This window comes from Chelonoidis abingdonii, chromosome 19 (genome assembly GCF_003597395.2).
Source record: "Chelonoidis abingdonii isolate Lonesome George chromosome 19, CheloAbing_2.0, whole genome shotgun sequence".
NCBI lineage: Eukaryota > Metazoa > Chordata > Testudines > Testudinidae > Chelonoidis > Chelonoidis abingdonii.
Window position 1 is genome coordinate 32,179,345 of NC_133787.1, and position 19,974 is coordinate 32,199,318.

Here is a 19,974-nt window from a genome sequence, read left to right on the forward strand (position 1 = left end):
AAAGAAAATTAAATCATAAACAGCAGTGTACTGAGTTGGAGAAGATATCTACTGGGCTCCTGCAGGAATCAGTGCTGGATCTGGTTTGGAAGACAAAATAAACTACATTTTAATGAATTTCACAAATTATATTAAGTGGCAGGAAGGTGAAAATACCAGAGAGGCCAATACCAGAGAGGCCAGAGAAATAGTACATGGGACCCTACAGAGAGTCTGGAAACAGACAGAATATATTATATGGAGTTCAGTGGGGAGTTCTGCTTAAAAAAAACAATGACATGAACTGGACCAATGTGATATTCATTTTGGAATATTGCTAGCAAATACGTAGTTGTGTAGTCCGAGAAGTAGATTTTGTGCTCGTCCTGTATGATTATCAATAAGTATGTTATGTCTATTTATGTATGTTTAAACATCTGTAGGAAAACAATCTAAAACACAGATATTCAATGAGAAGTGTGGAAAACTATAATGCCAAAAGAGGCTTAAAAGAGTCTGATAGCAAACTGCAAGCTAGAGACAAATGTGCACCATGGAATAGTAGAAAGGCCAATAGAATTTTAGGCTGCACAGGCATCATATCACAGAACCAGGGAATTCTGGTAATCCAAGTATACTCTGTTCAGCTTCTGAGCACATCTTTGCTAAAGAAGTATTGACAAATTTAGAGAGGAGCAACAAAAATTATCAGGAGCCTGGAAGGGCTAACCTTCGATAGGCTTTCTGGGGGTTTTTTTCCCTGTCTAATTTTGGGTGTTTACATTAATGTGAATTATGTCCCATTTGTAGGGGAGAAAATAAGTTCTCATTTATATTTTTAAAATGTTTTCCCTGAATGTCAGAAATTTGGCCTCCTCTGATTCACCTTGATCCCAGGGATCAGTTCCCAGGGACTGACTTTTAAAGTCCTTCGGCTCCCTCTGCAAACAAACAATCTTCAGCACTGGGGAGGGGGGATGAGAAAAATTGGGATAGGGGAGGAGTGTTGTGTACATTTAATAAAACCTTTTCTCAAATTGCTGCTTCTGTGTGGTTTTACACATCAAACCCGATATTTGTTCTGAGGTCCAGGAGGTGGTGGGAGGCAGACCAGTTGAGAGTCTCTGGGTTAAAAAAATAAAAGGGGTAAAAAATAGGGTGACATCACGGTAGGGGTCTAAGGAAGGGGAGCTGGATAAGGCTTTTCTAGAACAAATAACAGAAATATCCAAAACACAGGACCTGGTAGTAATGGGGGACTTGAACTATCCAGACATCTGTTGGAAAAGTAATTTGGCAAAACACAAAATTTCCATTAAGTTCTTGGAATGTGTAGGGGACAACTTTTTGTCCCAGAAAGTGGAGGAAGTAACCTGAGGGACAACCATCTTAGACCTGATTCTGACCAACATGGTGGAATTGGAAGTGAATCTGAAGGTGGAAGGCATTTTGGGTGATTTCATGGTTCTAAGGGAAGGAAGGAGTGAGAGCAACAGAATAAGGATAATGGACTTCAACAAACTTGTAGAACTGGTAGGTAAGGTCCCATGGGAAGAAAATCTAAGGAAAAAAGGAGTTCAGGAGAACTGTTAGTTTCTCAAGTAAACAATATTAAAGGAACAATTGCAAACTATCCTGATGTGAAGGAAAGATAGGAAACATAGTAGGAGGCCAATATGGCTCTATCAGGAGCTTTTTAATGACCTGAAAAATCAAAATGAAATCCTACAAAAAGTGGAAATGAGGACGAATTGCTTAGGAGGAGTATAAAAGAATAGCACAATCATGTAGGAATAAAATAAGAATGACTAAGGCACACTTAGCAAGGGACATAAAAGGCAATAAGAAGAGGTACTTTAAACACATTAGGAGCAAGAGAAAGACTAAGGAAAGTGTAGATCCTCTGCTTATCAGGGGGAAAAGAGCTAATAACTGATGACATCAAAAAAGTGGAGGTGTTTAATGCCTATTTTGCTTCAGTCTTCACCAAGGAAAGTTAAATGGTAACCAGATACTCAACACATTTAATATTAACAACAAGGGGGAAAGAATGCAAGCCAAAATAGGGAAAGATCAGATTAAAGAATATTTAAGTAAATGAGATGTATTCAGTTTGGCAGGACCAGATGAAATTCATTATAGGGTACTTAAGGAACTAGCTGAAGCAATCTCAGAACCATTAGTAATTATCTTTGAGAACTTCTGGAGGACGGGTGAGGTCCCCAAAGACTGTAGAAGGGCAAATATAGTATCTTTGAAAGGGGAGGAAAAAGAGTTCCCAGGGAATTATAGACCAATCAGCCTAATTTCAACACCTGGAAAGATAGTGGAGTAAATTATTAAACAGTCAGTTGGCAAGCACCTGGATGATAATAGGGTTAGAAAGGAATAGCCAGCATATATTTATCACGAACAAATCATGCCAAACCAACCTAATTTCCTTCTTTGACAGAGTTACTGACCTAGTGGACACGAGAAAGCAGCAGATGTGTTATACCCTGATTTTAGTAAGGCTTTTCACACAGTCCCACATGACATTCACATAATGAAACTAGAGAATCGTGGTCTAAAAGGAAATTACTATAAGGCAGCTGCACAAATGGGGTAAAAGACCTTATTCAAAAAGTAGTTATCAATGATTCGCTGTCAAACTCTCAGGGGAAATTTGTGGGGTCACCCAGGGGTCAGTCCTAGGGCTGGTACTATTCAGTATTTTCATTAACAACTTGAATAATGGAGTGGAGAGTATGCTTATAAAATCTGCAGATGACACCATGCTGGGAGGGGTTGCAAGTAGTTTGGAGGACAGGCTTAGAATTCAAAGTGACCTTGACAAACTGGAGAATTGGTCTGAATACAACAAGATGTGAAATTCACTAAATCCAAGAGCAAAGTACTTCACTTAGGAAGGAAAGATCTGCACAACTACAAAATGGGGAATAAACTGGCTAGGCACTAGTAGTGCTGGAAAGGATCTGGGGGTTGTAATGAATCATAAGTTGAATGAGTCAGCAATGTGATGCAGCTGCAAAGAGGGCTAATATTCTACAGTGTAGAAACAGGAGAGTTGTATGTAAGACTCAGGAGGTAACTATCCTACTCTGCTTGGCGCTGGTAAGGCCTCAGCTGCAGTACGGTGTCCAATTCTGGGCACTACACTTTAGGAGAGATGTGAACAAATTGGAGAGAGTCCAGAGGAGAGCAACAAAAATGATTAAAGGTCTAGAAAACCTGACCTATGAGGAAAGGTTAAAAAAACTGAGCATGTTTAGACTTGAGAAAAGAAGACTGATGGGGGGACCTGACAACAGTCTTCAGATGTTAAAGGCTGCTTTGAAGGTGACTGTGATCAACTGTTCACTGAAGGTCAGACAAGAAGTAATGGGCTTAATCTGTAGCAAGGGTGATTTAGCTCAGATATTAGGGAAAATTTTCTAACTATAAGGGTAATTAAGCTTCCAAAGAAGGCTGTGGAATCCCCATCTCTGGAGGTTTTTAAAGCAGCTTGGACAAACACCTGTCAGAGACAGTCTAGGTTTAACTGGTCCTGCCACCACGCAGGGGCTGGACTTGACTTTTCAAAGTCCCTTCAAGCCCTTCATTTCTATGATTTGATCCATTTAAACCTCAGTCTAGAAATGTTTATGTGGGAAAATGAAGAGATCCAGATATACATGTGGGCTAAGAGCAAAACAAGTATTTGAAGGATGATAACATCAAGGAAGAGAGAAATTGAGATGGGCATATAAACATATGGGGTGGGAACATTGCAGTTGAATATCAGGAGGAACTAACTGACAGGAGAGTCATATTCTATCATCATATTTGAAGCAAAGCTCCCTATTATGATCAACAGGAAGTTTTCCTTCTAATTTGGCCACACAATATTGCCCAAACATGTTGACTACATTATAGAATCTCCCAAGGAAATAGTGGAAGTCCCAGTGTTAGGGAGACATAAAACATTAGAAAAACAGACTGATGAGAGCAATCTTATAATAGCAGGGAGTTGGACTAGTCAATCCAATAGATCTCTGCCTTACACAGTTCTGTATCTTCTGAAATAAATGTTTAGCTTTGATCAGGTCTAAAATCACATGCAAAACTTTGAGTAAGATTGTTCTCACTTCACAGCTACAACAAAATTTGCATATGCTGTTCTACCCAGCTGCATTTTTGCATGAGTGTGGGTTAATATTCTGAAAAGGACTGAAGCTGTCCCTCCATGATTTGGGTGTAAATTGCCCTCACAAAATCAGTGCTGCCATTTTTGTACATGAATTCTATCTACAGAGCTGAGAGAACTTCTCCCTATAACTACCTGATTTTCACACACAGTCAGGATTGTAAACACTCGAATGTGCACCTACAAAAGAGTTTTTATCTTCTGAAAACTTACCCTTCCATTTCTCATGTGCAAGTTTTATACATGCTAGAATTCAGATCTTTGTATTTGCACATGCAAATCAGGTAGACACCACGCTACATGATTTGCTCAAGCAAATGCAAGCTTGTTCCCATAAATCAGTGTTTCCCAAACTTGGGACGCCGCTTGTGTAGGGAAAGCGGTACGGGCTGAGGGATGTACTGGCCACCACTTCAAGCAGCTCCCATTGGCCTGGAGCAGCAAACAGCGGCCAGTGGGAGCCACGATTGGCTAGATCTGCGGATGTGGCAGGTAAACAAACCGGCACGGCCTGCCAGGGGCTTTCGCTATACAAGCGGCATCACAAGTTTGGGAAACACTGCCATAAATCATAGAATTTGTGTGTGCAAAGCCTGTCCAGAAAAAGTGGCATGCATAAAATTGCACCTGTACATTTAGTGACATTTTTTAAAATCGATTTGGATTAGTACATATCTGTACAGCACTTCAGAGATGTAAAGCACTTTGCAAGCGTTAAGTAGTGAAAAGTAGTAGTTGCCACCTGAATGTCTTATTTCTCTACATCTGTAACTCATCAAGCCAAATTTTGCGGTCTTTGAAAATTTCCCTGTACATCCAAATCTTTCAGCATAAATGAGAGCAAAATTTGGCCCATCATGCTTAAGGTCCTGAATCAAGAAGGCACTTAAATATGTACAAAAGTTTAAGCAAATGCATAGTCTCGCTAAAGGAAATCATAGTCCCACTGGAATCGATAAGAAAACTCCCATTGATTTAAATCGGCAGGATTTCACACATAAAAGTCAACAAGAGTAGTCAATCAACAGGGCTACTCACATGCTTAAAGTTACATATGTGCTTACATGCCTTGCTCAGTCAAGGCCGGAATGAAAACTACCTGCAGAAAGGTATGAAATATTATTCCCCTTCTTAAAATGGTTAGGAAAAATGTTGTTCTTACAATAATAATAGTCTCTTAATTCAACACCAGTACATCAAGGTCTTAAAGATTTTGACTAGTGTTTATGAATAATTTGATCTAATAGTAAATCAAGCGGTAAATTAGTCATCTTTCTAGTGGCTTTTATTACGATAGCATTTGTAGACTTTAAAAATGTCACTGACCATAGTACTATAAACGATAAATTAGCCATAAGTCTGTGCATTTAAAGTTGTATTGTTCCACCTGACTGATACAGACTGCCCTAACTGAACTGGTGGAAGAACCGAAGGCCAGGGTTTATATATTTCACTCAAACACAGAGCTTACCCTGCTATTGCTGTGGTAACAACTTTGATGGTACAATGATGTATATCTGTTTATTTTTTAAAAAGTCATAGGAGCAAAACAAGAGCCAAGAAACAAGAAATCTGTTAAATACCAATAGAATAACACAATTTAGGTAAGCAGAATTTCCCCCAAAGGATAAGCGAAGAAATGCCACCTTGTCAAAAATGGATCTGAATTACTGCATGTCCGCAAAGCACTTCAAAGATGTAAGGGCTTTGTAAACACTATTATAATTCAAAGTCCTTAAGTTACAATTGCCAAAATATACATCTCTAACAACAAGTACAATTTTATAAAGCAAGAGAAATGATCTTGCAAAGGCATGCATGTCGAATTGTTTACTTTTCTTTATCCACAGATCATGAAGGAAGTTCGGAGAGCATTGTGCAATGCATCAGCTGATGACAGTAAACTCTTACTTCTCAGCGCAGTGGGGAGTGTATTCTGTAGTGGCCTAGATTACTCATATTTAATTGGCAGGTTATCCAATGACAGAAGAAAAGAAAGCACTAGGATTGCAGAAGCTATAAGGTGAACCAAGCTTACATATGATGTCTAAATTATGAAATGCAGTGTGTGATTATAAAAAATATTTGTCAGGTCCAAGAGTGTTATATATTTAAGTGTTGATTGTACGTTAATTTTAGTCCTACAAATTCATTTAACAAGAAAAAGGAATGAGTTTGCTGTAGCTTTTTCTTATGAGACAGAACTCTTATTTCCAGTACAATGTGTTAAGATTTATTTAGTTCCACTACCTCAGTGTATTTCAAAATTCTTCCTCAAGTCTCAAATTCAAATTGCAATATAACTTTTTTTTTTAAATTAGCTGTGGCTTCATGTTTTAACATTGTTCCTCAAAGCCAGATATTTTACTTGTTTCAGTTTTCATCATTTTAATGAGTTTCAGTACAAATGGGGATCTATGACTTAGTCATGTTATATTAATACAGCAGGCATCTAATGTGTTTCAGAACCTTCTTAGAAAGGTTTCTGATATTTTTCTTACATTTAAATCATGTAATTTATATGTAAATATAGTTCTATTTTCATAACTAAAATGTAGTTTTGTTTAAAATATCAGATTATTTTAATAGAAATCCAGAGTTTATGAAGTGCTGTCTATAAATCAGTCTACACTATAACCATCAAATGTTCCCATTATCCACAGTGGTATAAATATTTGACCAGATCTTCAGCTAGTGTATATCAGTGTTACTCCATTAGAGTCAATAGAACTACATCTTTTTACACCAGCTGAGGACTTGGCTCAGACTTATTATTTCCTACAAATATGTATTCCTCTTTTGAGAGTTTTCAAGTTTTATGCAGTATATTCTGACATTATTATGAAGGAATCCAACGAAAGGGGATGGTTTGCTATAGATCTGGACTTCAGCTATATTAGGACAACTTGTTTTATTGTTTCATGATATAAATCAACAGAATTATCTAACGGAAGCCAAGCCATTTTAGTAATGACCTCAGTCTGTTCATTACCAGTGGCTTGGTTACTGCAGTGACTATTGTCAGTTTCAGGGCAATTGCACCTGTATTTCTTAGGGTCCCAGCAGTCACCTCTCTTGGGCAGAGACCCCGCATCTCACTCCATCCTGACTGGGAGTTCTTTAAGGTTATACAGTTCCCTGCCTACACTGTGATGTCCCCAGCCAAAAAAGCCAGTGTTGGTGCTTTTCTTTCTCCCTGGGGCTGCCACCTGTGTATTGCCATCAGTTATAAGTTACCACACAGCTCATTCTAAGCAAACACATGTATTCTTAAGATAAAAGCATTACAGGGAAAACATTAAAAACAATAAAAGAATCTACATGCATGCTAAAAAGCTTACCAGAGCTCATCCCAATGCCAACCATGAGCCCTGGTCAGTCCTTCAAAACCCACAACTGGGTTTTCCCTGTGGTAATAAGTTCATAACTGTCTCAAATTCAGAAGCAGAATCTCAACTGCAGTACAACTATTTCTTTATACAGCTTGGGCATGTGATCTGCAGTCTCCTGGAACAGATAATCAGCAGACAATTACCCATTCCTCAGGGCATAGTTTCAAAATGCTGAGTTTTTGCATAATTGGAAGTGGGGAATTTGAACTAACCTCTCCCTAAGTAGATTTCCTGAGGAATACCTCACATTTAATGTCCCAAAATCCATTCTTCTCTGACACATTTTCAATGTAGACCTTTGAACTCCCGGGCCTCACATCACATCTGTCTCCTGGAGAGGTTACATACAGTCCCTGCTCACCAAAATATATAAGATTTGCATTGAATACAATGGACCCCAAAGACACTTCAACTTAATTCAGTAAGGTCTCCCAAGAATACACAGGAAATTGCCGTATCTGTCACAACTATTACAGTACAATTTGGATAATTCTAGTAGATATTTCTGAAACTTAAAAGTAGAGAAAAATGAATGTCTTGTAAATTTAATTATATAATATCATGGCTTAAATTTTCAGAAGTGTCTTGTGAGGCTGAGGACACCTGAAAGAGGCCTACTTTTTATGGGATGGATGTTCAGCACTTTCTGAAAATCAGGCGCCTTCAAAGTGTATCAAAATCACTAGTTATGTATGAAATTGTTTGTGTGTGTGTGTGTGTATGGGTATACAAATATACACAATCAATATGTAAATACTTGTGTAATGTTTATTTTATAAATATGAATGACTAAATAAACATACATTTATACACACAAAAATCCTATAGATGTATAGAGTCCTACATATCCATTCAACATTTAAACAAGTATGGACCAGACTGTGATACTCTGACTCACATTGGTAGTGCCTTACTCCAGTCACACTGAATAGTAGTTTACAACCTATGGAAGGAAGGGTATTGCACTATGGCCCCATATAAACTGCTCAATGAAATCTGGTATGTTCCTCATATAGGGCCTAACAACAAGCAGTGAAGTCAATTGGATTCTTATTTAAAAGGGGTGTGGATCAAATCCATTTTGCTCCCCTTTCTTATGTTAAAATCAGTAGTAGTCTCAGAATAACATCATTCCTCTCAGCAAGAATGTCAGGCCACATCTAGACTACGCGCCGGATCGGCGCGTTAAAATCGATTGCTCGGGGATCGAAATATCGCGTCTGGTCTGGACGCGTCTGGTCTGGACGCGATATCTCGATCCCAGAGCATGCTTAGATCGATTCCGGAACTCCAGATAGACGACCGGACTTCCGGATTCGACACAGAGAGCCGCGCGGATCGATCCAGCGAGGTGAAGACGGGTGAGTAAATCGATTTTAGATATTTGATTTCAGCTACGCTATTCTCGTAGCTGAAATTGCGTATCTAAAATCGATTTAATCTCGTAGTGTAGACCTGCCCTCAGATTCTGGCCCAGTCAGATTAGATTTTATGAGCATGGAAATACAATATTCTTAAACTTTTAACTTAACTGTCAATGCTTTTCTGTTGCTCAATCATTCCCTGAAAAGGGAGAAGCAGTTAACTGACACAAAATAACACTGTAGAGAGAGAGAAAATGTTGCTTTGTCAGTGGTTAGGGTGCTCCAGTGTATAGTAACTTACCCATGTTCATTCTCTGTATCAGCTGAGAGTGGAATGTGTTCATATCAATATTATGAGATGAAAAGCAGAATTCTCACAGTGTATTCCTTCTGTCTGTGCTATAGCTCTCATATGTTGAGCATAGCCTAAAACAACAGGATTGCAGTTTGTTTGTTTCACAGGCCCTTTAACAGACTAGAAGCCCTGATCCTGCAATGAGAGTGCTGTGTCCATGCCAAGCTCATTGCAAGATTCAAAAGTGCACATGAAGACCATATTTTCACGTCTCCTCTAGTAAAAACAAAAGCCTTCCAAACATAACATTTTCCCCTTTCACTGTAATAAGTTCCACTGTGCAACAGTATTTACAACTTCCAGTGCAATTCTAAGAATGTCCCCTCACATTTTGCTCTCCTCTCCTGGGGTCCCCCTTTCTCCTTATAAGGCTGTCTTGTTTCTGCCAGGCTGCAGACTGTCTCCCCATGCAGAATGTTTAACTGCTGCCTCTGATCTGTGAAGGCAGCTGCAGGAGCAAAGGGAGTTTCTTCTGCCTTCTGCACCTAGCAGTCTGGGAGTCTTGATTTTCCTCTGCATTAGGCTTTTCCAGTTTCTGATCTGTACCAAAAATCAATAGGCTTGTGCCCATTGGTGCCCAGAATACTCTGAAATTTTGAAATTGATCAAGCTTGTCACATTACAGGCAAAGAAATGCGTTGAGTTAATCATTGGGCCTTGCTTTGGTCAGCGAAGCGTGAACTATAATTCCCCTTAGTCCCCTCCTTTTCCAGTAATACATCTTTGCCTTCTGAGCCCATCGATACAGTACTCCTCCTTACTCTACTTGCCTTGCCTAGTAATTTGTTCTGTTTTATTGTCTGTTGTATGGGGTGGAGCTCTTGACCTCGCTCTTCACTCCTTATTTTCTCATGTTCAGACTCAGGCCTCTTAATATTGATCATACTACCTCTTTGAAAAAACACATCACTGTCACTGTCAGTCCCTTTCATACATTGTAAACGCTAATATTGGGTCATCTCGAAGTTGCCTCTCTTTTTTTGTTTTGCTGTTGTTGAAAATAAACCCCTTTCTCTTATATCCCAGTCCATAGTCACAGTGACTTCAGTGGGGCTAGTCACCTGGTTAAAGTTAAGCATATGCCTGTGCTTTGCTAAAATCAATGCCTTAATGTTTCCATGAGATCTGCTATCATCTCCAGCATCCCAGTCCTGCTCTCAGATGCACAAGTATAGGTCCCATTGATCTCAACAGGAAATCTGCAAGCACATCCAAGGACAAATGTCTTTAAAGGAATCACGTTCTTCCACAACATACTCCATATGAGACTTGGGCAGTAACAGTATCACCTCTTGCTTTGCATTTTCCTTCTGCTAATATCATTCAGTATTTTGTTTGCCTTCTCTCTTGCTGTGCACTGGTTTGATGGAACCCATAATTTGTCCATAATTACACCCACACTTTTCCTGATCAGTGTACAGACTGTTCCATTTCGCACAGATTCCATACCCTTGTTCCTAGAAGGCAAGTGACTTATTTCAAAGCTCTTATTCCACTAAATTTACTGTGTTCTAGCCCTCACCTAAATAAGCCAACCCATTTTGCATTTGACTGCATTATTTCTGCTTCCCCTCTTTATTCCCCCCCCCCCCCGCCGCATCAGTTCAAATTTGTTGTAAGAGGTGGGACATGGAGATCTTTGTTATACCTTAATCTAAATCACTTCTAACAAAGATCCAGCATGTGACCTCTGGATACCACTCTAATAATCTCATTTCAACGTAGTTTTTTTCCAGTCTGCGGCTCCCCTTTGTGTCTTTCTCTTTCAGCTGATGTGTACTCTTTAGATCACCCTGTTTTATCTCTGTTCCATGGCTCAGGAGGGTACCTTACCATTAATCTTTGATGCCGAGCCTCGGGTTCTTTAACAGAAGTATACAACAGTGCACCCATTGAGTTTCCCTCCTCTTTCATTCTGCAACATGTTTAAAGGATTCCATCAAGTTAGCTAAGCAAGACCACCTGAGTCCATGCTGGCCTTCCTTGAATAGAGTGAGAGCAACTAATTATACAACCCATCACTTACTGGTCCAGAAATAATACTAGTCCTAACCATACTGCAAAAAAGTACCATGTTCCAGGCATTCCAGTTACTCTACACAAACTAAATACAATTTAAGAGAAATCATTTGCTATTCCATGGTATTCTTATAAATTAATTACAGACAAATCAGCTGATGTGTTCATCTGGGGAAAAGCCCAGTAGAAGGCATAAAAACTGAGCAAGGCATTTGACATTCAGATCTGTTTTCAGATACATAGTTTAAACGCAACAACTAATTTAAGTGTTTCCCTATTCAAGAACTTCCTTTTTTTTATTTTAGGGATTTTGTAAAAGCTTTTATTCAATTTAAGAAGCCAATTGTAGTTGCTATCAATGGCCCAGCTCTTGGGTTGGGAGCGTCTATCTTACCACTGTGTGATATCGTTTGGGCAAGCGAGAAGGCTTGGTTTCAGACCCCATATGCGACGATCCGACTCACTCCAGCTGGCTGCTCATCGTATACATTCCCACAAATATTGGGTGTTGCTCTGGTAAGGCACTTTTCTCCTAGAATTGCTCAGCGGGCTTGGTTAATTCCATACTGTTTTGCACTGTTTTTATGACTGTCACAGAATTTGACACATTTTACAGTCTGTGGTTAAGAGACCCCTAAGGGACATGAGAAGAGGGGCCACTTTCAAAGATGTGTCAGGAAAGGGACAAATTGCTTTGGCAAAGCTAATGTGGGAGGTTTCAAAGTATCTTTCTGCACCATGCTAGACTTGTGCAATAGCTAATAGTTAATGTGGTACACTGGGGCTTTACACTGCTGTCTGCTTCACAAGTGTAAATCTGGAGTAATTCCATTAGTCACTTAGTTAGTTTACCCCAGTGTAAAAAAAGATCAGAATTTGACCCCCATGATAGCTTATACTTGCTGTCATGGATCAGTGTCGTATCACTGCCTATATACTGACAGTTACTCTTGTAAAATCACTGACATCAATATGCTGATATGAACAGCTAATGTATTTTTTTAATTTGTCCATACAATGCTTAGATGTCACTGCCAAAAACACTTTATAAGTACTTCTCACTAAGGAGAAGGATGAAAATATTTCCAAGTCTTATTTGACCATAGCACCAGGCATATGTGGTCTAGGACAGAAGGAAATCACCCAGGAGCTTGAGTGAGCCTTTTCTTTTGCAGGCAAATGAAATGCTGTTCTGTGGGAGAAAGCTAACAGCACAGGAAGCCTGCAGCAGAGGACTTGTGTCACAAGTATTTTGGCCAACAACATTCAGTCAAGAAGTGATGCTGAGAGTAAAAGAAATGGCATCTTGCAGCGCAGTGGTAAGAAATCTATCAGTTTTTGTTTCTGTCAGCTAGATTACAACTTGTATTAAGGAATTAAATAGAAACCTGCTCAGTTATAGGCAAAAGGAATTTATAAGCATAACTTCATTGAAAACAGGGAAGGTGTGCTACAAGGGCTAGCCATGTACTAGAGAACTAGATTCTCAACTCCTGTAGTAAAACCTCTGGAGGGGAGGGCTAATAGAAGGAGGTCTGTGCAAGGATTGCTCATGGATTTCTTCCCAGGTTGTTTCACTTCCCAATATGGAATGGATTGTAGGCCTCACTGATGAACCAGGCGGATCTATACACAGAGCCAGGGGGTCAGCAGGAGACCTGCACCTCTGTGCAAACTCTCCGTCCCTCCCTGAAGCTTCTCTCTGCTCCCTGTAGCACAGCTCCAATGGAGTTGCATTGTCACAGCCTTTAAAAAAGGGACACCCCCCCCCCGACCCCAGTGAAGGGGAGACAGTGGAAGGGATGAGAAAATGTATGTCCCCAGGTCCCGCTTTCATCCAATCACCAGACTGCCAACTCCCTCCCTCCCTCTTCCCCTCCCCCCATAGTTTCTGACCCCACAGAGCATTCGCTTGAAGTCCATGTGGGAGAGGTGAGATCCATACAAGGATCTTGGGAGCCAAATCGGTCCAAGGAGTAATTACTTCCCTGTTTTCTGATTGCAGCTTAGTGGCTGTTAAAACCCCTGCATAACCCTCACTTTCCAAGGCCGTCTTCCTTGAGGCATGTATATTCTTGCATCAGCCCTATCTAAGCTTTTAAAAGAAAAGTAATGTAAACGGTAACAATGAAAACCACAGCCTCCCTTAAAAAGCACTGACAAAATGAAAGCAACTGGTAGCCATTTGTACTTAATTTTTCAGTTATACTGCATGCCCCTGGCATTCTTAGGGCTTGTCTACACTTACATTTTATAGCTCTCTAACTTGCTGGCTCAGGGATGTGAAAAATCACCCCCTTGAGTGCAGCAAGTCTGTGCGCTTTAAAGTGCTAGTGTAGACAGGCTCCAACGCTGGGAGCCACACTCCCAGCACTCAGAGCTAATCCCCTCGTGGAGGTGGATTACCAGGAGCGCTGGGAGAGAGCTCTCCTATCGCTCACACATGACCACATTCGCACTTCAAAGTGCTGCCATGGGAGCGTTCCCACGACAGCGCTCTGAAGTTTCCAGTGTAGCTATGCCCTTATCATTCCTTGACTTAGAAGACTTGTCATTCAAGACACAGTAGAGGCACAGAAGATTTTTAATTAGATCAGGTGTAGATTACATCTCAGAAAAGACACTCAGAACTAAACCCACCATGAATTGGTCTTTGGAAATGCAGCATAAGCTTATCGGATCAGGCTGATATGTCCTATAGTATATGAAATAGGAAGTGCTCTGAATCTCATCCTGCATTCTCCGCCCCCCCACCCCCCACGGATCAGGTGTACAACAGCATCTTCTACTGAAGTCTGTTAGATTGAAGGAAGGACTAGATGACCTCCTGAGGTCTCTTCCCACCCTACTTCTATAATATGACCAAGCATGAGCTACCTATCAAAAGGTTTAAAAGTTATAAAAGAGTTAGGAGTCCAGTAGAACAAATATAATGGTCTCATTCTAGTTCATTGTGGACAATTGTGCATAAAAATACAAAACAAACAGAAAAAAAGCCAGTAACCCTGCTGCTTATAATTGACCTGTTTACAGTCTATTGAGAAGAAACACAGTTCTGGAATAGTAACGAGTTACAGTCCAAAACTGAGAGGATACCTTAGTCCAGGACTCAGTATTTGGTAGAGCTTGCTCCCTTTTGTCTCTCTTTTCTACAAACACTAACGTCTTTTATTAATCCCCTGCCCTTAGAACACAGTGAAGCATGGAACATATCCCAATTTCATTTAACTAATAGAGTTCCTTTTGGGGTTTGTATGTAAAAAAATGTAAAGAAAGACATCCTAATTTAGCTTAAGATAGTTTCTAAATTAAGGTGGCCTAAGTAAGGCCTGCAATAATGGAAGCACCTGAAATCACTATTTACTTTTGAAAATCTTGGTACTAGGGCATAAATACAAATCTCTATGCTGAATATCAGCAACCTCCACTGACTTCAGGTTGAGTGGTAGCTGCTTAATACTTCTGAAAAATCAGGTCCAACTTCTCTACACCACAGAGATAATTATTTAAGTGGTAAAACACTGTTAATACTGCTGTCCGTAATAGGTTGAGCAGATCAAAAATTAAATTAAAAAAAAACTTTGCTAATATTTTAACTTTAGGTATTAGAAGAGTCTAAATGCCTGGTGCGGAGCTTCCTGAAATCTGGACTTGAAGATGTGAATGAAAAAGAGTGTCAGATGTTAAAACAGCTGTGGAGTTCTTCCAAAGGACTGGATTCATTATTCAGCTACTTGCAAGACAAAATCTATGAAGTCTGAAGTCACAGTTTAACTTCGAGAGAAACATTCCAAGTGTAAACAGAGTTCAAACATTACCTGTGTTTGAAAAGCAGAGGGGATGCATCCTTGAGATGAATTTGTGACAGTGTATCTTAATACCTATGGTTGTGTCAATTTCCTTGTGAGTTAAATTGAGAAGTTACACAGCTGCTTCTAGCTGGTTTGATTTTGTGTAATCAAGATGGAGGCAGGCTTGGTCAGCGGACATAAATTCTACTGAGTGTTGCATCGTTCACATGCTCATCCAGTTAGAAGTGTACATTCCACGTGCTGAAAAGTACTACTGTGGCCCAGTAAGGTACACCATCTGTAATGATTTATTTTGTCTGTCCTTTTTTTAACTTATTCTTGCTTTGCAACAAATGTTTGTGCTGACACTGAGGGCTCAATCTGAAAATCAGGTCACAGTAACACTCTGCAGACCCAGATTATTATACTTCAGAAATCTTTTAATTATTTTTTTAAGTTCTAACAATGTAATGGAAAAACCTGATAATTTATATGTATAATATGTAAAGTTAGTTTTTGGGGGAAAAAAAAAACCTACTAGGATTTTTTTCTTTCATTGAATTTATTTAACTTATTTATTTTATGTTTGTATGCAACTGTTTATTGATCATATAGATATTATTTTCATACTTCCCTTGACTGGATTAATGGTTTCACATGAGAATGCAAGTAGCCCAGTGCATTTTTAACAGTGAGCTGTGTATACAATAAAGAACATACAGAAATCACCAAATGTCTGGCCACTAAAAGTGACAGCCATGTATGTGTTCCTTTATGTGTGAAATTGTACAAAGATGTATTGAAGTCAAGTCATAGTTTGTTAAACTTGTTGAGGAAAATCAGTGGAAGCTGCAATAGTGAGTCCCACACAAGTCTCTCTTCACTTCCTGCCTTCTTGAGGAGCACTGAAGGGCTTGCCAACAAAATGCTTTAAGATTACTATTTTCTTATTAGCTGGACATTAATAACAGGGTGTGTGGTGCCCTTATGTGGCATCATAGTGTTCTTCAGGTTTAAACATCTCTTTTTGGTCTGAAGTCTACAAACCGACCCTTGGGAGCCTTAGTCTATCTGCCTGATTGCTCAGTTGTGGGATAATTAATACTCTAGAGGCGTCTGGGTCTGGGATAGGAGTTTTATAAAAAGGTGCTAGGTTTTGAAATGGGTGGAAACAGTTTTTGTTTTGCTTTTCCAATACTCCATTGCTGGCCATCCCATAATCTGGTTATGGGGAAGCAAAAAAAAAAAAAAAAGAAAACAAACTATGGCTGTCCATAAAAACAGACCATGTTAAGTGGAAAAAAAAAAAATCTAATTTGCTCTTTTAAAATGTGACCCCAATATTTTGCAGCGATACTGACTTTTGAACACTGGATTCAAAAGTCTAGCAGGCAGGAAGGAAATAACATGAACATGTTCAGTGAATCGAACTGCCATGTTAGTATGCCCAAATCAAAATCTCTCAAAGCAGAAAATTTGCACCTTTGTTTCTTTAGTGATTTGTGCACTTGCTCTCCATCCTTGAGCTCACTGACCAGATTACAGTTTAAAAGAACCACAAGTGAGCTGAGGGGTTTGTTCATTTTTTCCTTACAATCTTTCAAAAAGGAGTCTCAATAAAGTCTTTGAGAGATTGCAAGCTGGCAATTCTAATGAGCAGTAGGTTTCCACAGAGTCCATCCATCTTTTCGGTTTTCATAGTTAAAAGTAAAATACCTTCCATTTACATTCTATATATGCTCCTTGGGTCAAATTGTGCCATTGATTTTCTTTTTTAAAGCAGAGCACTATGTTGAAGTCATAACTCCCCTCCCCCGCATTCTGCTTAAAGTAAAAAAACAGAAAAAAATGGCAGAATCTGACCCATAGTTAGAATTTGTTTAAATATCTTCAAAATGCAACATTGTATGTGATTATGGAGTGACTTTTATTTTTCAATGGTCTAAAATAAAGCGTAATTCTTTCAGTAAAAATATGAAATGATTGATACAGCACTTGTTATATGTTAAGGGTTGCTTACTACTTAGGCCCCCTAGCAAAATTTAAATATGTGATCAGGTTATGCACATGCTTAAAGGCTTTGCTGGATCAGGGCCATAGAACCCAATCATATAAGCATGCACACAGGTAACTTACTTCAGTAGTTCCATTGACTTCAATGGGATTAGTCACGTGCATAAGTGTTTGTACAATCAGGCTTCCAGTATGAGACTTTAGAAAATCAAGAAAAGTATCATGATGCCCCAACTTTCATTTTTCCTTATACTGGTCCAGAGAGGTACAACTCCAGGTCATGTAAAATGTATCAGTAAAATACTAGAAAGTTTATTTCAATACTGTGCTTGTTATATGTTGATATATCTAGGAAAATTGCTCTCAGCAGTATGAGGATGTGATTTATCACAGAAGGTTTTAGAACAAAAAAGAATCATAATTCAATCAACTTTTTAAATGCACCATTTCAATTGCATTTTCAAATATTCAAATTAATATTTTGTTGACAAAGGAATGGTTGAAATATGTTTTTTCATAAAAGGCACTAATATTTAATGTTTAATTATTCACGTCTAAACAATTACAATCTAGTTTCCATAGAATTTGTTTTACTTTCAGAAAAAGGCTAATAATTTCCAAAGCTTCCTTTTTGAGTATTTAAGGCTCAGAATTGATTTTTCTCTTCTGTTTCGGTCTCTACTTGCCATTCAGATACACAGATGTACTGTACATATTAGTCTGCATACCTTTACTAATATTCACAGTATTTAAAAAAATAAATGCAATTTGTTGTTAAGTATGTTATTTTATTCTTGTGTAAATTGTTTTGTACAATCTTTAAGAATCTGCAGTTTTGCATTTGTAGATATTCAAGGTAAGCAATTTATTTTGTGTCGTCTTGCATGTATATTTTTTGCTGTAGATAAGTGTTTAGTTTACTACTTCAGTACATTTCTGTTTAAATGAATAAGCTTACAAACTTTAATACAGTATATATTTTCAGAATATAAACTTTTATATTTCTGTGGTAGGTTAGGGTATGCGTTTTAGGCAATCTTTTTCACTACTATTAATTGTTCTTTTAATCTATAGTATACAGGTTTTGTGCCAATAGTTTTTTCACTAGGATAAAATGCTCTTTTAATGTTAGGGATATACAGACAGGTTTGCTGGGGGTGGTGCACAGGTCTTCTGTTTTGTTTTGTTGTTTGCCAGCCTTGAAGTAACTGAGTTTAAAGTATAATTTGTAAATTTATTGCATTTGTGAATAAGCCTTACCATTAGGTACAACAAATCTTAAAACTTCGCAACGGCATATGTAGTATTAAGGACTTCCCCAAATAATCTCTGCAAAACAGTTGGCAAAATCAGAGTACAGGGCCTTAAGTTTTTCTTGTGAAAAGGATAATACGGGTTGTTTGTTTGTTTTTTAACAACATAGTTAGAGACTTGTCAGTTTGGGCTTTGTTCTATATAAACTGTGCATATTGTTCTCCCAACCACAGTAGTTAATCTCAGGCTTTTTGTGGCTGGGTCTATAAAAGTCAAATCTGGCTAAAGCCAGCACTCTTTAGGAGACACTAAAGAAGTTTACATAAGAGACTTATAGACAATCTTAATCATAGTACATTTAAGAATTCAGTATCCTGGATGTGGTATCTGTATCTACCCAGTTAACCATATGTTTTAAGCCATATTAAATCTCTTTACCACTACTTTAATATTACACTGAAAGTCATTCCCTAACTTATCTACAGGTTGACAGGATTGTGATTTCTAGTGAATAAAAATATTATGCCTTCCATAAAAACAAAGGACCAAAGAACTACATTATTCTAACAAAGCATTAGTTACTTAGCAAATCAACTAGTCTGACATTTATAATGACGATCAAATGGTCTCTTCCTGCTACAAACATTTCATTCTCATTCATTTTAAGCATAAGGGGGGAAAATGTATCCACTAGACTATTGGACAATGAGCAATGTTCTGCTAAGCTGGCATGTCTATTGGTAAGGCTTATTACCAAACCTCTGAGATGAAGCAAAGAACCAAAAATTCACAAAATCTATGTAAATTTATTTGATTTCAAACTAGTAACTTGCACAAGAAATTAAAGGTAGAACTTTTCAAATTAGGCCCTTACGTTATTTTGTCAGAATGTCATGGAACAGACTAAAACCGTTTCTAATATTTGTAATGATGAGTACATAATATAATATTATAAGAATACAGGCACCCCTTTATCACAGTGTTGTAAATATTTTCTGAAACTGGTACAGTATGGAGGGACTTGTATCTTGATATATCAAATATTGACTGTCTACATCAAATTGTACACAATATATTTGTTGATGGTCCTGTAACTAGTGTATGGACACATTTCTGGGTGCCTTAGAAGTTGTATTTTTCATGTGTGTTAATATGCAGTATTTATACATTGTGAAAAGCTGCTTTGAATAAAAACATTGAAACTTCATTGCAATTTAATGATTTTCAAATTTCACAGGACTCAAAATGATTTTGGTAAATAGATGCCATACAGAAAAGGGGGTATTATAAAGTGATATGGTAAAAACATTGAATAGACTCCTACATTTTATAAGAAATTAGGCATACTGAGGTTTTTATTATGAGAAGACATTAAATTTAAAACTAATCATCCATCCAAAAATTGCAAAGATCACAGCAACAAGAATTGTTGTTAGTAATGTAATGAGTCTGACTTCATTCCACCTGACCTTCTGTTCACATCCAAGAAAATTAGCAAAGAATCATTGTCTTCAATATAATTTTCTAAGACTACTTCTACTCCACCATCGCTACCACCCTTGCTTTGACATATGCGAGTCATACAAAGTATGACACAATGTGGCTCATGCTGCTCTAGAGC

The 19,974-nt window shown here is 38.3% G+C and overlaps 1 protein-coding gene across 1 annotated transcript in view; it reads left to right on the forward strand.

Moving 5' to 3' along the window:
* CDYL2 (chromodomain Y like 2) overlaps positions 1–19,560 on the forward strand; it is a 78,283-nt gene extending 58,723 nt beyond the window's left edge. The window contains exons 4-7 of the mRNA XM_075073632.1: positions 6,016–6,188; positions 11,601–11,811; positions 12,471–12,614; positions 14,898–19,560. Coding sequence (XP_074929733.1) covers positions 6,016–6,188; positions 11,601–11,811; positions 12,471–12,614; positions 14,898–15,056 — 687 coding nt within the window. The 3' untranslated portion in view covers positions 15,057–19,560. The remainder of the gene's footprint in view (positions 1–6,015; positions 6,189–11,600; positions 11,812–12,470; positions 12,615–14,897) is intronic.
* The last annotated feature ends 414 nt before the right edge of the window (positions 19,561–19,974 follow it).